A 19,591-nucleotide genomic window follows, 5' to 3' on the forward strand; every position below is an offset into this window, starting at 1 on the left:
TACATCACCACACTACGAGTCAACAGATGGTTTACTTGACTTTCCCTCTGGGATTAATAAAGTGCTCTATCTAGACTTTCTAATGCTTAGTTCACACTACACGATTTTTACCCTGATTTTCGCTCAGCGATCAAAACTCGGCTCTCAATCGCTATGTTTGAACTACTCAACATCTCGATCCGAACGGCTCGCCGAGCACACGGCAACCGAAGAGATATATCTAGCATGTCAAATATCTGGCTCTGAGTCGCCCAACTGGCAATGAGTGCTATGTCGAACAGCCAATGAGAACACATAATATGGGGTGAGGGGAAACGCAGGGGAGGAATTGTAAACAGGTGGGACAGGGGCATAATATAGTTTATATCAGAATACTTCAGCACACACACAAGTTTTACAGTATTTCTTACCTGATCATTCTCTACAAAACTAAACACCAATGCTGCATTGCAAAAAATATTTATTAACCTCCAACTCACTAGAGAACAATCCATGCTGCTCGTGTAGCCAAATCCACTCAGATTCATTTATTTTTTCTCCCTGATTTTACGCTGCATATTAGCGCACAAACTTTGATCGCTCGCTACTTGTTGATGTGCAGTTTTGGACGTGGTATCATTAAACCTTTCGTCACTTCTCGCGTGTGTTTTCGTGACAAAACGTAGTTTGGGAGACCAGAGAAGCTCGCCTGCGATTCCAGTTGGTGATAGATTGTGTAGTGTAAAACCCTCTATCGCAGATCAGTCGTGTAGTGTGAAAGCCACACCGACTTAAAAGAATCCTGATTACTAGAGATCCAGTTGTGTAGTGTGAACTGTACAGCGACCTGACGACTTGGAAAGTCGTGTAGTGTGAACTTGGCAAAAAGAGCAGTGGGCTAAATATCATGATTTAGACTGATTCAAAAAGATTTCCAGCTGTAATAGTTACAAAAGATGGCTTAATCAAAGATAATTTTAGTTTTACACTTTTCATAATAATAATAACAATGATAATAATAGTTAACTAAACATAAAACAAGCATCTGCTTTTTTAGTCCCCTGATCTAAATCCCACAGAAAACCCGTGGAGTGATCAGGTGTTGCAGGGCTACACCTGTCACCTCAGTGGTGAGGCCCGCACTGCCCCAATTACAACATGTAAAAAAATAGACAAACAAACAAAAATACTTGCAGTTGTCAGTTGTCACCAAGAAACAGAAAAGAAAAAAAGCTAGCACATTGGCACTGGCTATGTTGTCCACATTGTGCTGGTCACCATTTCCGTGTCAGCTATCCAATAACTGAAAATGAAATCAGTTTGCAGGATGAATAAGAGCTTGAATAACACACAAACATCCGCAGCCCACAACAGAGGAAGTGAATAGAAAAAGGGATAGCGCAAAAGATGTGACAGTTAATTTATCAGAAAAAGAGTAAAGAAAGGAAACTCAGAATCAGCCAAGGACAGCAATGCATGAGCGGCTCCTTACCCCACCTGCTTGCTAAAATGAGTAAAATATACACTTATCAGCCATAACATTAAAACCACCTCCTTGTTTCTACACTCACTGTCCATTTTATCAGCTCCACTTACCATGTAGATGCACTTTGTAGTTCTACAATTACTGACTGTAGTCCATCTGTTTCTCTGCATGCTTTGTTAGCCCCCTTTTACCCTGTTCTTCAATGGTCAGGACCACCACAGTGCTGGTATTATTTAGGTGTTGGATCATTGTCAGCACTGCAGTGACACTGACATGGTGGTGGTGTGTTAGTGTGTGTTGTGCTGGTATGAGTGGATCAGACACAACAGTGCTGCTGTATTTCTTTTTAAATACCATGTCCACTCACTGTCCACTCTATTAGACACTCCTACCTAGTTGGTCCACCTTGTAGATGGAAAGTCAGAGACGATCGCTCATCTATTGCTGCTGTTTGAGTTGGTCATCTTCTAGACCTTCATCAGTGGTCACAGGGCGCTGTTGGCTGGATATATTTTCGGTTGGTGGGGGACAGTGAGGTGTTTAAAAACTCCATCAGCATTGCTGTGTCTGATCCACTCATACCAGCACAACACACACTAACACACCACCACCATGTCAGTGTCACTGCAGTGCTGAGAATGACCCACCACCCAAATAATACCTGCTCTGTAGTGGTCCTGTTTGGGGTACTGACCATTGAAGGACAGCATGAAAGGGGGCTAACAAAGCATGCAGAGAAACAAATGGATTACAGTCAGTAATTGTAGAACTACAAAGTGCTTCTTTATGGTAAGTGGAGCTGATAAAATGGACAAAATACCGTTATCAAAATACCCGTCAGGGAACTATCTTTTGAATAAAGGTTAATTCTGTCTGCCAAGGTAAGTTGGATTTCTTGAGGGATTTTATCATGACATATTCCCCATGTAAACAAAAAAGTCTCGCCATTACAAAAGAATATGTCTGTATAACATCTCTTCAGGTGATGCGCGCGCCCGACTGAGGACTCACGTGCACGCGCTCTAGCTACTGCAGAGCTGCATGTGACTGACTGTCAGTGCTCGGCTCGTTACTGGTTACATTGAAGGTAAAGACTGCAGTGGATCCGGAGTGCTGTTTATTATACACATCAAGCGACTTAAAACGGATCTGTTTTATTTTTTTGGTGATTATACTTACTAGCAGGCTTCACAAGCGCCATAACCAAATCATCATCAAGGTGAGTCTTAGCATCGGATGTGAGGATGGATTCCATTCAGTGTTGTTATTGTTTATCTCATATACTTGATACATGATCTGTTACATTGTTTACTAGATGCTACACAATTCATTTAATTGCATTTAATTTGTGATGTTATTTATACGACTTGCTACATGATATAAAAGCAGATTCATTGCGAGTTTGGACAGGGTGTTGTCGCGGTGGTTTTTCTGCTGTTTGTTTGGAAATTGGTATTATGTTTGTATGAATTTATTTGTGTTGATAAAAAAAATAGGGTAAATAATATTAAAACCATTGCAAAGCACAGTAGCTTATGGTAAATGTGTTGATATGCCGATTCTGTGACGCAGTGGTTCATACATGGATGCGGGCCTCATTCTCAGCAATAATAATAATAATAATAATAATAATAATAACAATAGTGAACTATCAATTTAATAATAACAAAAGCAACAATAATAATTGTTATTTATATCGTAGTCATAAAGTAATTAAAACAAAATTTGTAATAATACGGTATTGTTATTTCTTTTTTATATGTATGAATAATAATATTGTCAATTCTACTAATATTATTAATTCATTCATTAATTTATTGTCTGTTTTACCATCGCTTTATTATATTCAGGGTTGTTGTGGGTCCAGTATACTGGGCAAAAAGCAGGAAACTCCCTGGACTGCCTTGACCGTACACACACACACACACACACACACACACACACACACACACACAGCAAGGTTAATTAGAAAAACTAAAATATATATATATATATATATATATATATATATATACATCGATTAGCCATAACATTAAAACCACCTCCTTGTTTCTACACACATTGTCCATGTTATCAGCTCTGCTTACCATATAGAAGCACTTTGTAGTTCTACAATTACTGACCATCTGTTTCTCTGCATGCTTTGTTAGCCCCCTTTCATGCTGTTCTTCAATGGTCAGGACTCTCCCAGGACCACCACAGAGCAGGTATTATTTAGGTGGTGGATTATTCTCAGCACTGCAGTGACCCTGCATGGTGGTGGTGTGTTAGTGTGTGTTGTGCTGGTACGAGTGGATCAGACACAGCAGCGCTGATGGAGTTCTTAAACACCTCACTGTCACTGCTGGACTGAGAATAGTCCACCAACCAAAAATATCCAGCCAACAGTGCCACGTGGGCAGCTTCCTGTGACAGCAGCAATAGATGAGCGATCATCTCTAACTTTACATCTACAAGGTGGACCAACTAGGTAGGAGTGTCTAACAGAGTGGACAGTGAGTGGAAACGGTATTTAAAAACTCCAGCAGCGCTGCTGTGTCTGATCCACTCATACCAGCACAACACACACTAACACACCACCACCATGTCATTGTCACTGCAGTGCTGAGAATCATCCACCACCTAAATAATGCCTGCTCTGGGGGGGGGGGGGGGGGAACAGTAGAGAAACAGATGGACTACAGTCAGTAATTGAAGAACTACAAAGTGCTTCTATATGGTAAGTGGAGCTGATAACATGGACAATGTGTGTAGAAAAAAGGAGGTGGTTTTAATGTTATGGCTGATCTGTGTATAAGGAAACCCACACAGACATGAGAAGGACATGCAAACTTCACACAGAAAGGACAGTGCTACCCACCAAGCCACTTTGCCTGTGTGATTCTAATATTTTTTTCATATTATAAATATAATTTATCAATAATTATCAGACATACAAAGAAGTTGGATGCTGTTTTAGGGTTACATTTTCACCACTGCAAAAAAACCTGTAACTGGCTTTCGAGAAACAATTGGCTGTGTTTAAGGCAAGAAAGGCTGGATGGGAAATGTGTTCTTGCCACAGCAACAGTGGCTTCTACTGTCAGGTCAAGGACTGGCAGAAGCAGCAGAGAAACACAAAGAGTATATTTGTTAACACTAATAATCTGCCTCTGGTCAATAGAAAAATAGCATCTGCAGGCATCAAACATTGGAGAAGGCATGCACTAGCCTGTGGACCTCCTTGGTTACCACCAGCTCCGATAATAATAATAATAATCACAATGCACTTTAAAGTGCAAAATATCAGTGCTTAATGTGTAAAATATTAAGATTTTGTTACAGAAATTATTGCAATCGTGAGAAAATTATTATAAGAACTACTGTCAATCAAATAAGACTGAAGAACTAAAGACTGAAGGTTATACCACCTGAGACAGTAAACCAAACAGACCTAACAATTAATAGAAATTGTTTTTATATTATAAACATTAGTAATTTTATATTATAAGCATTTCCAAGCAGCCTAGGGTTAATGACCTTTGTTAAGAGCTCAACAGTGGTGGATTGACAGTGGTAGGATTAAAAACCACTTGCCCTTTGATCGATAGGCCAACACATTAACCATTGAGCCACTACTATGCAAAAGTTAAAAAAATAATTATTTTAAAGAGTAACTCATGGCTAAATCACTTATTTAAATTATATATATATGGATGGTGGTTGCACACCTGCCATTTTCCAAATGTTTCAAAAAAGCAAAAATGTATTTAATTTTGATGAACTTTAAATGTTTACATAAAGCAGGTATTGTAGAGGAATGTTATAAAGTGGAATTAAAACACAAAAATATGCAGTTCATGTCAGTGACCCATTTATAGAAGTTATTACAGATGCTGTTAAAGTTCTACACCCAAACAACTCCTCCATGGTCTCATCTGTGCTATTGTATTTGGATATATCAAAGCTGTAATGATGGCTTATAAGTTATGTTGTTTATTTGGATGTTTTTGTTTTATGTGCATTGGCAATATGGGGCTATGAACCATAGTAACCTAACCTGGCTACTGCACCTGTGTGTGTGTGTGTGTGTGTGTGTGTGTGTGTGTGTGTGTGTGTGTGTGTGTGTGTGTGTGTGTGTGTGTGTGTGTGTGCTTTTCAGGTAACTGATACAGAAAAGCAGCCATGTCACTCTATCCCTCACTAGAAGACATGAAGGTGGATAAATTCATCCAGGTTTGACTGCTTTGTCTATTTTTTTATTACAAAATAACAACAGGACCTAACATTAAATATAATATCAGTGGATGTAACGTTAGTAACATGTTCTTTACTTTACGTTGATAAAGAAGCATCTTTACACCTAGTATTGATATCCAGGTGACCTGATAACACATGGATATTTGAGAGCTGGCACTGCTATGTGTATTGAGCACACCCACAATGGCCACTTGTGATCAAATTCTGTAATTATGAGGGTCAAAGTGTTGCAAACATGTGAACTTGTAATGGGTGGCTGTTGAATTGAGATTCCTATTTAGTTTGTGGCTGTTTAGTGACAGTATTATTCTACTGTGGTCTGAGATTCTGCACAGGGGTTCTATTTTCACTTCAGGTGTGTGGGGAAGATCTTTGATAAAACATTGATGGTACAGTGATTTAAAACATTTCACAATAAGCAGGTGAATTGGTAACAGGTGAGGGTATCATGATTGCGGATAAAAGGAGGATCCACCAAAGGCTCAGTCTAAACAGCGATGTTGGGTCATGGCTCACCACTGTGTTCCAGACTTCATGAGATAATTGTCAATCAGTTTAAAAATAACATTTCTTAATGCAAGATACCATCTACGTTACATGATATTAAGAAAAGATTTAGGGAATTTGGAGAAATATGTGTCCATGTAGAGCAAAAACAGAAGCCACTACTGAATATGAGTGACTTCTGAGCCCTCACCCAACATTGTTTGAGAAACCGTCATGCTAGTGTTATGAATATAGCCATGTGGGCTCGGAAGTGCTTCCTAAAACTGTTGTCACCTAACAAGGTCCTCCACTGCATGAAGAAATGAACCTGAAACTGTTTTTACACAAAGAGGAAGCCATACGGCAGTTTTAAGCAGAAAAGCCCCTGAGTTCTCTGGGTCCAAGTTTATCTCAGATGGTCCAAAAGACTAGAAAAGTTGTGTGTGGTTACATGAATCTATGGTTCAACTTCTTTTCGATAAAAATTGACATTTCCAGAGTTCTTTGCCAAATACAGAAATGACCACCCAGACTGTTATCAGTGAAAGGTACAAAAGCCAATATCTGTCATGGTATGGGGGTGCATCAGTGCCCATGTCATGGGTGACTTGTATATGTATGAAGGAACCATCGACACAGAGGTGTATATTGGGATTTTAGAGAGACACATGCTACCATCAAGGTACGTACCCTGGTAGTCCATGATTACTTCAGCAAGACGATGCCAGACCTCATTCTGTATTCGTTACAACTGCAGACACAGAATGTCTGTACCTGACTGGCTCGCCTGTAGTCCAGATCTGTCTCTTATTGAAAATATATAGTGGAGAATCAGACAACGACAACCACAAACTGTTGAAAAAAAAGTCTTGTTTCAAGGAAAAATTGAGAAAAAATTCACTTGCAAAACTGCCTTTAGTTTCCAAAGCATTATACAGTCTCATTAGTAGGAAGGGTTATGGAACACAGAGCTAAACATGCCATGTCTGATCTTTTTTATATTTGCATAATACAATGAAGTTGATCAGTGAAAACATTGGAAATAGTTTCTATGTAATTGTCAGTTAAATAAAGATTTAGGAGAATTAACAAATTACAGATTCTGCTTATTATTGCATTTTACAAAATGTCCCAACTTTAAGTGGTATTCGACAGAATTGACAATATCAAAGCTTTCAGCAACACTGAGGTGGATACTGTTGTTTGCCAGAATTTAAGTGGTAAAACACATTAGCTCAGAATTTGTGATTTTACAGGCAGTTATTAGGCATAACATTATGACCACCTTCCTAACTGACTGGTCTGCGGTTATGCAACCCCATATGTAACAAACTGTGATGACACCTTTCTACCAGAACCAGCATTAACTTCTTCAGCAATTTGAGCTACAGTAGCTCGTCTGTTGGATTGCACCACACAGGCCAGCCTTCACTCCCCATGTGCATCAATGAGCCTTGGCCACCCATGACCCTGTCGCTGGTTTACCACTGTTCCTTCCTTGGACCACTTTTGATAGATACTGACCACTGCAGACCGGGAACACCCCACAAGAGCTGCAGTTTTGGAGATGCTCTGACCCAGTCGTCTAGCCATCACAATTTGGTCCTTGTCAAACTCACTCAAATCCTTACGCTTGCTCATTTTTCCTGCTTCTAACACATCAGCTTTGAGGATAAAATGTTCACTTGCTGCCTAATATATCCCACCCACTAACAGGTGCTGTGATGAAGAGATAATCAGTGTTATTCACTTTACCTGACAGTGGTCATAATGCTATTTACTTGTATTAAAAATACCAGGATCTGTGGGCAACTATTTAATAGATACATTTGTTTACATACATATAATAAGCTGTTTTAATGAATTAACCATTTGAAATTATGCTTCTGAGTTCAGGACACTTTCAATACTGACACGTTTAATGGTAGCTGTTCTCATTGTGCATTACCATAGTTATCACTAAACATCAACTACATCTCGTCCAGAATTCTGTTTCATGAATGTTTTTCGGGTGTTTTTAAAATATTTTCTTAATTGTTTTTTTCAGGCGCATAACACTCCGAGCACCAGCCCATCCAAAGCTGCACCTCTGCCACTACCAGCCTCTGCTTACTATTCATCTAGCCCTAACCACACTGGGTCAAAAATTGAAGAAATTGGAACTGGTTTGTTCTTAAACACTTTGCACTATGCCTTATAATGTAATGTGTAATTGTGTGAGGTTGTATATTATTAATAACATGTGTGTGTGTGGACAGGGACCTCTGGCAGTTTGTACCCTGAGCTGAGTGAATTTATGGGCCTAAATCTTAGTCTTGATACTGTGAAGGCCTTGTCTACAGTCCCTGGGCAAAGTAGTGGAGTAAGTCTCTGTGCATCACTATTACTACCACAGATCTTGATGTCCATGTGGCTGTGTGTGTGTCACCAGTTGTTTCATAAAATACCTATAAAATGTCATGCCTGTAGAAACATGCATCGCCTGTTGTATTCTGCAGGCTGTCAGCGTTGGTTCGTCTAACTGGGCAGCTGCTCCCATTACTGGCAAGGACATGGGCGTGAAAAGGGCTGAGATTCGGCAGGGTGTCAGGGAGGTGGTGCTTTGCAAAGACATGGACGGCAAGATCGGCCTCCGTCTTAAAGCCATAGACAATGTAAGAGGAATTTGACGTTATGCCATGTACATAATTTGGAAACTGACAAAGAAATGCTGATGATTGTGATGTATGCAATTTAGGGAGTGTTTGTACAGCTAGTGCAAGCAGACACTGCAGCAGCATTGGGAGGACTACGCTTTGGTGATCAGATCCTGCAGATCAATGGTGAATCTTGTGCCGGCTGGAGCAGTGACAAGGCTCACAAGGTTCTGAAGAACTGCGCTCCTGAGAGAATTACATTAGCTGTACGAGACAGGTATGAGCACATCAACCATTAATCCTAACAGGTATCGGTTTTGGCCCGTAAAACAATACACAAATGTTTTATTTATTAGAATCCATCTGCGTCAGCTGAATTATTAATAAAGCTACCAGGAACTGGTCTTTTAAATCACTCATTGTGACTCAACACAACAATAGTCAGCAAAACAGAAAGCAGGCGATTACGTAGCTACCGCAGTGGATGAATGGTACATTTAAAGCTAATCCACTGGGACAGTAAATAATTAAATATGCTGAAAACGTACTATACAGTGAACTGTATACACCGATCAGCCATAACATTAAAACCACCTCTTTGTTTCTACACTCACTCCATTTTATCAGCTCCACTTACCATATAGAAACACCTTGTAGTTCTACAATTATTGACTGTAGTCTATCTATTACTCTACATACTTTTTTACCCTGCTTTCACCCTGTTCTTCAATGGTCAGGACCCCCACAGGACCACTACAGAGCAGGTATTATTTGGGTGCTGGATCAGTCTCAGCACTGCAGTGACAATGACATGGTGGTGGTGTGTTAGTGTGTGTTGTGCTGGTATGAGTTGATCAGACACAGCAGCACTGCTGGAGTTTTTAAATCCACTCTATTAGACACACCTACCTAGTTGGTCCACCTTGTAAATGTAAAGTCAGAGACGATCGCTCATCTATTGCTGCTGTTTGAGTTGGTCATCTTCTAGACCTTCATCACTGGTCACATGACACCGCCTACGGGGCGCTGTTGGCTGGATGTTTTTGGTTGGTGGACTCTTCTTAGTCAAGGAGTGACACTGGGTGCTGAACTCCAATAATACCTGTTCTGTAGTGGTCCTGGGAGAGTCCTGACCATTGAAGAACAGCATGAAAGGGAGCTTACAAAGCATGCAGAGAAACAGATAGACTACAGTTAGTAATTGTAGAACTACAAAGTGCTTCTATATGGTAAGTGGAGCTGATAAAATGGACAGTGAGTGTAGAAACAAGGAGGTATGGCTGATTGGTGTATACACTGTGTATATACAGTGCAATGTGTACTCAACAAAGAATGCACACCTAAATGCACAGAGACATCATGCAAACTCAAATGATCTGTGCAGTTACACTTTGGTGTCTATTTGGTTATTTATTAGTGATGCATTTGCCAAAAATGTGGCTTTTTTTTTTTAAGGGGAGTTTAAGACAGGGCAAGTTCCATGTTTCGAATATTATTATAAATACTTTCCTGCCTCCTTACAGTTGCGCCCTTGTGGACATCATTGGAAGAGGGATCTTTAGTGCATGAGCCATAAAAGGCAAATGGGTGCGCCACTGTTTATATAAGAACATGCCCAGTTTAGTGCAAGATCATACTTTCAGGACTGCTTATCAATAAAAGTATTTATCTGTACCACCAGCAAAAATAATTAAATAATTGTTTGCCTTTAAATTAGTCACATGTTCAAAAATATGTAGACACTGTTTCTCATGATTAAGTTCAGCTGTGTAACTCACACCCATTGTAAATAGCGGTATGATGTCAGTTATATAAAATATTAAACCTATTGCAGATTGATAGTATATGGCTAAAGTCTTCAAAAATTATTTCTAGGACAAACATAACTTTTTAACGATTCATGGTAGTTAATATTTTATCCCTTGTCAGTACTTGTCAGCCTTTCGTTATTCAGCCTTTTATGACTGACCTACAGATAGCTTCTAGCAGTTGTTTTAAATAGGCTGAAAAGAAAATCTATCACCTAGCATGGTGTTTTAGACTTGTATGCGGCTGCTCAGACACGTAAACCTATACCATAAATTTAAGTGGATTAGTTATTGGGCTGATGTTGCTTGCAGAGGCAGTATAAAACTTAGTAGTGGACATTTCATGTTTATGTGCTATGCACATAAAACAAAGATCGCCAGTCCCATGCTGTTAACTTGTGTAGCCTATTACTACTGAGCTGTTGTTGCTACTTAATGTTCCGCTTCACAATTACAACACTTATAACTGACCAAGCAAGCTCTAGCAGGCCAGAATTTTTGCGAATGGATTTCTTCACTAAGTTTTTCAGTAAAACTCATTTACATTTTCAGCATTCAGTGGTGTGGCAGTGGTGGGGCTTGAACCAGCGACCTTTCAATTACAAGTCCAGTACCTTAACCACTAGGCTACATCTGCCTTCCAGGTCTTGCATTAAAAATCAACATGCTTCTGTAATGAACATAACCAGATGGTCTTGGGAATACCTAGTAAAATTTTTGTCCATAAAAATGATTAATCACAGCGTCTATAAATGCAAATTTACACTTGTACTATGCAAAGTGAAAGCAATACATCAACACCATCCAGAAACACAGTCGACTTCTTTTGCTTGACTTCTGTAATCCAGTATGGCAGAGGTGTACAAACTACTACCCGCCGGCCATTTTTGAAACGTCGTGTAAAGTACACTATATTGCCAAAATTGCTTGTCTACCTTCACACGCATATGAACTTGAGTAACATCCCATTCTTAATCCATAGGGTTTAATATTATGTTGGCCCACCCTCTGCAGCTATAACAGCTTCAATTTTTCTGGGAGGGCTTTCCACAAGGTTTAGGAGTTAAGGAGAATTTTTGACCATTGTTCCCGAAGTGCATTTGTGAGGTCAGACACTGATGTTGGACTAGAAGGCCTGGCTCACAGTCTCCGCTCTAATTCATCCCAAAGGTGTTCTATCGGGTTGAGGTCAGGACTCATTCATGACTTTGCTTTGTGCACTGGTGCGCAGTCATGTTGGAACAGGAATGGGCCATCCCCAAACTGTTCCCACAAAGTTGAAAGCATAAAATTGTCCAAAATCTCTTGGTATGCTGAAGCATTAAGAGTTCCTTTCACTGGAACTAAGGGGTCGAGCCCAACTCCTGAAAAACAACCCCACACCATAATCCCCCCTCCACCAAACTTTATACTTGTTACAATGCAGTCAGACAAGTACCATTCTCCTGGCAACCACCAAACTCAGATTCGTCCATCGGATTGCCAGACAGAGAAGCGTGATTCGTTACCCCAGAGAACACGTCTCTACTGCTCTAGAGTCCAGTGGCGATGTGCTTTACACCACTGCATCCGACGCTTTGCATTGCGCTTGGTGATGTAAGGCTTGGATGCAGCTGCTCGGCCATGGAAACCCATTCCATGAAGCTCTCTACACCCTGTTCTTGAGCTAATCTGAAGGCCACATGAAGTTTGGAGGTCTGTAGCGATTGACTGCAGAAAGTTAGCGACCTCTGCGCACTATGCGCTGACCCCGCTCTGTCATTTTACGTGGCCTAACACTTCATGGCTGAGTTGCTGTTGTTCCCAATCGCTTCCACTTTGTTATAATACCACTGACAGTCAACTGTGGAATATTTAGTAGCGAGGAAATTTCACGACTGGACTTGTTGCACAGGTGGCATCCTATCACGGTACCACACTGGAATTCACTGAGCTCCTGAGAGCGACCCATTCTTTCACAAATGTATGTAGAAGCAGTCTTTTATACACCTGTGGCCATGGAAGTGATTGGAACACCTGAATTCAATGATTTGGATATGTGAGTGAATACTTTTGGCAATATACTGTAGTGTATTTTGGAAAATAAAGTTGGCCCGCAGGCTTAAAAAAGAAATTCTTAGTTTGAACACTGGGTGTCGCTATCATGTAGAACCAGTCTAAACGCTTATTATTCATTTATAACTCAAAATAGTAACGACGTTACACCTACAGTACATCAATGTTTCTGAACTTCTGCATTAGACGTAGAATGATTTCAGGCACGTTAGGAAAATGTTATGCTATGTTAGGCTATGTTTTTACTAATTTCAAAAGTTAATGAGTTTAATTTGTCAGGAAAAAGTTGCTGTAATTACAGTATAATTTAGTTTACATAACAGTGTCAAAGATAGAAAATTAAAGTTCACTCAAATAAAAAGGATGTGTGGTTGATAGTAATCAATTCGGCCTATTATCTGTGTCCTGTCATTGCATATATTCTTTAAATCTGGCCACCACCTAGAAAAGTCTGGACTAATGCAGTGGTTCTCAACCAGTGGGCCAAGGCCTCAGTGCATTTATTTAAAAAGAGTAAAAAGAGTCACACTTGATGGGATGGGAAAATCAATAGGCTGTTTGCATATGGGAGATCTCTGGTAATGTCATATTGATCTGTTTTAAAGTACTAATAGCTTATGTTGGGTCTTTGAAAATGGACACATATTTGATTTGCCCACACAAAAGTGCAAAGGTTAACAGATGTTGGCTGCTAAAAATTCTGGTTCAGTTGCTTTTGTTGATGCAGAGGTTGACAAAAGTGAAGAAGCTCCCACCACCAGTTCACCAGATGTAAACCTACTACAAGATAACATACCTTCGTTGTGGATTTATCGAATTTCCCATATGCAAGAACGTAATACCTTTTGTCATCCTTGCTGAAAGCATAAGAATAACCCATCATAACCCGCATCGAGAGGGTCCCAGAAGAAACAGTCCCAGGGGTCTAAGAGAAAAAAAGGTTGAGAACTGTTGAATGTTTGCTGTGTTCTGTTAGTCTTTTGGAATGGCAAGGTGGTATGCATTTTATACACCTGTTAGAGATGGGTGTAAGCTAACTAGTCACAATTTCTAAAGTATTATATCTAATAAGCAAATCATTAGAGGTCTACTGTGTAACACAATACAAGTTGTAGCAATAAAATAATGTGTTTTGTCCATTGTGGCTATGTTATAAATTACTAAGAATGTGCGAATGCAAGTCAGACTGTACATCCTAAAAATACTGAAATATCATAGTAAGTCTACAATAGGGTGGCCACATTCATGGTTGCAAAAAGGAGGACATTACACCCCAAAAAGCCGGACATTACACCCAAAAGGAGGACGTCATATTAGGGACAGGGGGACATGATACTGCAACACACAGAATGAATCCAGAACCCATATAACAGAGTTTTTGACCAATTTAAGCAAGAATTCTATAACAAATTACTGTTTTACTCAGTAAATGTTGTGTCTACTTTTCATATTTAAGTCCGTTCCTCTCTGCCTCCAAAAGTTAACTCTTTGGCATTTTGGCGTTCCTGGACTAAGTGACTCAGGTAGCGGTGTTTACAGAACAGAGCGGGTGGGCGAAATTCAACCACCCAATCACAGACTAGCATTTAGAGGGCGGGACCTTCTGCGATTAGCCAGTGGTAGCACTGTAAGCAGTGAAATGAGGCTGTTAAACCAATGAAATACACAGCATTTGTTTTGACATGTACCTGAGCCAATGACAGACATTATTAATCAAAAATAAATCCAGTTCACTCCAAAAGGAGGATTTTTAAGTGTTCGTCCTAGCGTTGCGTGAATGGAGGACTGACAGCTGAAAAGCCGGACTGTCCGGCCTAAAACCGGACGTCTGGCCACCCTAGTCTACAATCAAGTATCATTCTAAGTCTACAATTCCCGGATCCTCTTTCTTCGGTCTAGGGTTTACAAACAGATGGTTTCAATTCCCTAGCATTGCTGCTACAATAGTATTTCATAGCATATCATAGCCATGGTAGTAGAGTTAATGGCTAGGGTTTGAATGGCAGAAAGACTCTGGGACAATTTTATTGATCAGGCTATTATATACAGAATTGTTCCATTTGAGTAATGTCCAAGCATTCATTATTTTTGCATTATTATGACACTAACAAAGTCCCCTCCACACAGGCCACTGGAGCGCACTGTAACTCTGCACAAGGACATGAACGGTCAACTGGGTTTTATCTTTAAGAAGGGCAAAATCACTTCCATCGTGAAGGACAGCTCTGCAGCACGTAACGGACTGCTTACTGACCAGCAGATCTGTGAGATTAATGGACAGAACGTTATTGGAATGAAGGTAAATGGACCTCTTTCACCATCTTCCCTTTATAATATGCAGGCATAAGCACTTTTGCGTGATGAACCCCCCCCCAAAACTATAGCAAACCGAGATTAAAAAAACTGAATTGGAAATATAACTAATGAAATGGATAAGGAGCACAACATGCATTGCGACACGTTTTCGACATTTAGCAGACGTCTTTATTTAAAGCAACTTACAGTAGTGACACTATACAGTCTGCGCAATTGAGGGTTAAGGGCCTTGCTCAAGGGCCCAACAGCAGCAGCCTGGCAGTGGTGGGGCTTGAACCAGTGACCTTTTGATTACTAGTCCAATCCTTAACCAATAGGCTACAACTACAATACATATGTGATTATGTGAACATGCACATTCACATATCGGCACAAAACTTTCTTTTTTAGACTACACACTAAGCAGAGGAGAGCTGCCATGTTTCAATTCCGTATACACTAAATTATGTGCTAAATTAAATTTCAGCCAATGGTGAGCCTACTTTTTTGAGCACACTATGATTTTGAGTGCAAATTGAGAAACAGCTCTACAACTGTTTTTTTTGCAAATGTTGTATATTATAGCAACATATTTTAAATTATTTTATTTACTCATATGAATAAAATAATATATGAAACAGTACTCATTCTTTTTTTGTAGACAATGTTGTAGACTGGACCTTAACAGTGCAGCCCTGATCATGATCATCAAACAACCTGTATTTTGCAGACCGTGCAAGGTCTTGTTAAATCTGTGTCAATTTTCTAATGCAGTGTTTATATCTCTGTGCAGCACTGTTACAGAACTTTCTTAAATTCAAATCAAGGTTTATTTGTCACATACACCTTGATTTGAATTTAAGAAAGTTCTGTAACAGTGCTGCACAGAGATATATACACTGCATTAGAAAATTCTTAAAGCAGCCAGTGGCGATATCTTTTAAACTTTCTTCTTGCATTTTTCAGGACACCCAAGTGTCAGACATCCTTAATTCTGGTGGAAACGTTGTGACTGTCACTGTGATGCCAGTGGTCATCTTCGAACACATGATGAAAAGGTAAAAAGGAGTACATTTTAAATGTTCCTTTCATTTTCATCAACCTCAGTTTCCACTGGGAAATACTGCTTGCAGGGCAGGAATACTTTGGACAGGGAACCAATTCATTGCCGGGCTTTGCCACCCCCTTTCCATAATCATATAGCCAATCATGTCTGTGTACATGCCTAGCTGGCTGGCAGCACCACTGAGGTTCAAAGTCGGATCTCAGCCATGGTGGGCTAGCATAATAAACTGTAATAGCTGCCACCCGAGCCTGGTGGGTAAACTGAGGATAAAAAAATACAATAAGCTTTATTATTTTTTAATTACTAAATATGTCAGATACTACACATGCCTTTGTTATTCGATTATTTGACACAGTAATGAAAACAGCACTTCAAAAGGGAGTTTGATTTTAAAGGAATTATAAATGCAGCTGCAGGATTGAGTTTTAATACGTTAATAGCTCATCAACTACCTGCATTGGCTTATAAAATAACTTTTACAATCATCATTTTTATATGTAAGCAACATAAGGCACCTTTCAGCATGATAATAAGTCATGAGTGTATGAAAAATGCTATTGGCACAGATGGGCCGTGTTCTGAAGTTTAAATAGCACTTTACAGAATAAAGTGCTACAGGTCATAAAAGTCCAACCAGAAAATTAAGTACCTATATAAGCCACTGTTGACAAAGATGGCATTCACGGTAGGGTTGCCAGCCAGCATGCAAATACATGAGGGTTCTTCAAAAAGTTTCCGCACTTTTTTATTTATTCTATTTATTAAGAATTTAATTTAAGTCAAATTACATCACTTTACTACATAGTCACCTTCCTTTGCGATGTATTTTTCCCAGCGTTGTACCATTTTAATGGCATCAGCAAAAAATGTTTTTGGTTGAGCATGTATCCACTGATGCACCGCTGCTTTCACATCATCATCACATGAAAATATTCTTCCCCTTAAAGCTTCTCTGAGTGGTCAAAAAAGGTGGAAGTCAGATGCCGCTAAATCCGGACTATAAGCTGTCTCTCAGACACGACCAATTACTACTCCTCCCACCCTCACTGTTTCCAACCAAATACATCCCTCATAGAACCTTGATAGAACACAAAACCCTGGACCTCTGAGCAATGGGAAAAATAATAAGGTCTAATAAATCTGCTTTTATTATATTTTCTACATCTGGGTGGATTTATGTTTGAAGGAATCCAAAGGATGTTTTAGCACACAATGTCTGCTGCCAACTTTAAATACAATAGTGAGTGCATAATAGTTCGGACAAAGATCTGGTTTTAATGGCTGCATATGAAATTCTACAGGACCAGTTGGACATGTAATGGCTTTTCCTTTAATTCCCAGGATAAAAATGTTTTACATTGTTCACATCAAACCACAAACAATTCAAATTCAAACCTCAGTTCTGAAGCAAAGGCCGGCCCTACTTCTTTTACCTGGTTTCCAATATTTTGTCCACATACTGTATCTTGACTTACAGAAAAAAAAAACATTTACTTTTCCACTGAATTGCTTATTTAATTTAAAGAAAATCCATATTGAAATTATTTTGTATTTTTTCCTGTTACTTGCTCTCGTGCAGAATGTGCAGCAGCATTATGAAGTCTCTGATGGACCATTCCATTCCTGAGGTGTGACATGGACTGAACTGCACCAGGCTTGGACTGGTCATTTTGGTCAGGGGTCAACCCATAACACTGGGGGGAGTAATGTTATGCAGACATGCACTGTGTGTGAGTGGCAGTGCACTACAATAGAGGACTTATAAAGGAAAGACATTTTCTTCTTTACTTTTTCGCTGTATCCCTTACTTCCATAGTTATTTACTTCTTGTAGTAGTGAAATTCGCAGTGTTACTTTAAATCTGTCAAAATTTAAATGACTCCCTTAGTTTAAAAGTATTTATGGGTTTTTGACTAGCTGCAATATGTAAATAAACCTGTTCTTTCCAATGTGTCCAACGTTTATCTGCTATAGTCTTATTACATTTATGACTGGGTTGGGAAATTGATGATGTATGACTTTTGTATACAATTTAAAGCCATAAACCAAGACTTTCCAATTCTGCTTAAAAATCTGTTGAATATAAGCAAGTAATATAGAACAGATGTTGTCATCAGATCAGTACTAAATTTGTGCAGCAACATGTGAAGGTAGCCTGCACTTTTATGTTGCAGAAGTTTGTTGGATCAAACCCCACCATTGCCAGGTTAACACCGTTGGGCCCTGCAGCAAGACTCTTATCCATCAATCTCTCACAGTGTATTCAGTTAGTTGTAAGTTGCTGTGGATAAAAGTGTCTGCTAAATGCCTTAAATGTAAACTTTCTTTGTTGCAGACCACCAGGTGGTTTAGTTGTTCTCTAGTGGAGTCTTTCACTGGAAGACTCAATCCTGTCAAAGATGTTAATCCCTTTTATCCCTTATATGTCCTAGACCCTTTTTGTCTCATACATTCTTCTTCTTTTTGAGCTTGCTAAGTAACTGTAAATAAAAAGCAGAACTAATCTAACATAGACGAGTGGACCACTAGTATTTATTTTGGGGCATGTGCACAACTAGATCAGAAAACATGCAGAATACACAGGGCAGCCATTCATATAAATGTTTAAAGTATTTAAATGTAGATATATAGTCATTTAGGCTACTTTCAACTAATAATCTAATAATCTGTTATTAAATACCAGTTATATATTGCAAGCATTTCCCTAAAGTAATTTAAAAGTTTTACACCTGCCTTATGATATTTCAATAAATCATACATGGGGGTATCTTCTTTGTACTTTTGTCAAAAGAAAAATCCATTTATATATAATACAAAAAACATTTTAAAAAGTTAAGATTTTAGACTAGTGTAAGTTCAGGTAGTTTTATAAATGTATAAACCTTTTTTGTTTTGATAAATATTGTAGGTTTAAATGAACTATATGTGTGTGTGGCTTTATGAACCCTTTTACAGTAAAGAAGCTGTCACTTAAAGAGCGTCAGTGCTGGTGGAAGTTGCCTAAGTTTGGTTTTGACAGTAGGTTTGTGGTCTTATGTCTGTTCTTAAAAAAACATTTCCTTTTTCCAGTTCAAAAGTCACATACATTTGACCATACTTTTGGTTTACTTTCTTGAAACCCATTAATCTAAACGTGTTCATATTTATGAGTGTCATGGGCAATAGTAGGGTTATCTTTTATTTGCTAGACTTGTTTATCATTTTGTCTAGGATTTAAATATTACTCATTGTTAGAATGTCTTAGAATGACATGATGTGATATTTCAACCTAAATAAAGCACAAACACTTGATATTAGTTGTGCTTTTTACAGTAAGAACCTACTGTCCTCTACTGACATATAGCTGTTCTTTAATCAGGTTCGATAACCAAACTTGTGAAGAGTTAAATGAATAAACACTGGAATCAAATGTACCAGTCATGTCTACATAGTGCCCAGAAAGTGGTACTGTAAACCTCTACACTAACACTAATAAATAAGGCTTAATACATTTTGTACAGCTCATCTTTGTAAATTTATTAAAAATTGTAATATATTTCCT

The 19,591-nt window shown here is 39.0% G+C and overlaps 1 protein-coding gene across 1 annotated transcript; it reads left to right on the plus strand.

Moving 5' to 3' along the window:
* The first annotated feature begins 2,551 nt into the window (after positions 1 to 2,551).
* sdcbp (syndecan binding protein (syntenin)) lies at positions 2,552 to 18,803 on the plus strand. The gene is made up of 9 exons (XM_062994025.1): positions 2,552 to 2,684; positions 5,607 to 5,680; positions 8,238 to 8,355; positions 8,449 to 8,552; positions 8,689 to 8,844; positions 8,928 to 9,103; positions 14,817 to 14,988; positions 15,951 to 16,042; positions 17,630 to 18,803. The coding sequence occupies exons 2-9, from the start codon at positions 5,630 to 5,632 to the stop codon at positions 17,682 to 17,684; spliced, it is 924 nt and encodes a 307-aa protein (XP_062850095.1). The 5' UTR covers positions 2,552 to 2,684; positions 5,607 to 5,629; the 3' UTR covers positions 17,685 to 18,803.
* The last annotated feature ends 788 nt before the right edge of the window (positions 18,804 to 19,591 follow it).

Source organism: Trichomycterus rosablanca, chromosome 4 (genome assembly GCF_030014385.1).
Source record: "Trichomycterus rosablanca isolate fTriRos1 chromosome 4, fTriRos1.hap1, whole genome shotgun sequence".
In the NCBI taxonomy this organism is placed as follows: domain Eukaryota; kingdom Metazoa; phylum Chordata; class Actinopteri; order Siluriformes; family Trichomycteridae; genus Trichomycterus; species Trichomycterus rosablanca.

Bases quoted from the DNA above. Each gene is read 5' to 3' on its own strand.
- sdcbp (XM_062994025.1), top strand. From the start codon at position 5,630: ATGTCACTCTATCCCTCACTAGAAGACATGAAGGTGGATAAATTCATC. The intron at 5,681-8,237 runs GTTTGACTGCTT...TGTTTTTTTCAG, and splicing joins AGGTGGATAAATTCATCCAG to GCGCATAACACTCCGAGCAC. The intron at 9,104-14,816 runs GTATGAGCACAT...CCCTCCACACAG, and splicing joins ACATTAGCTGTACGAGACAG to GCCACTGGAGCGCACTGTAA.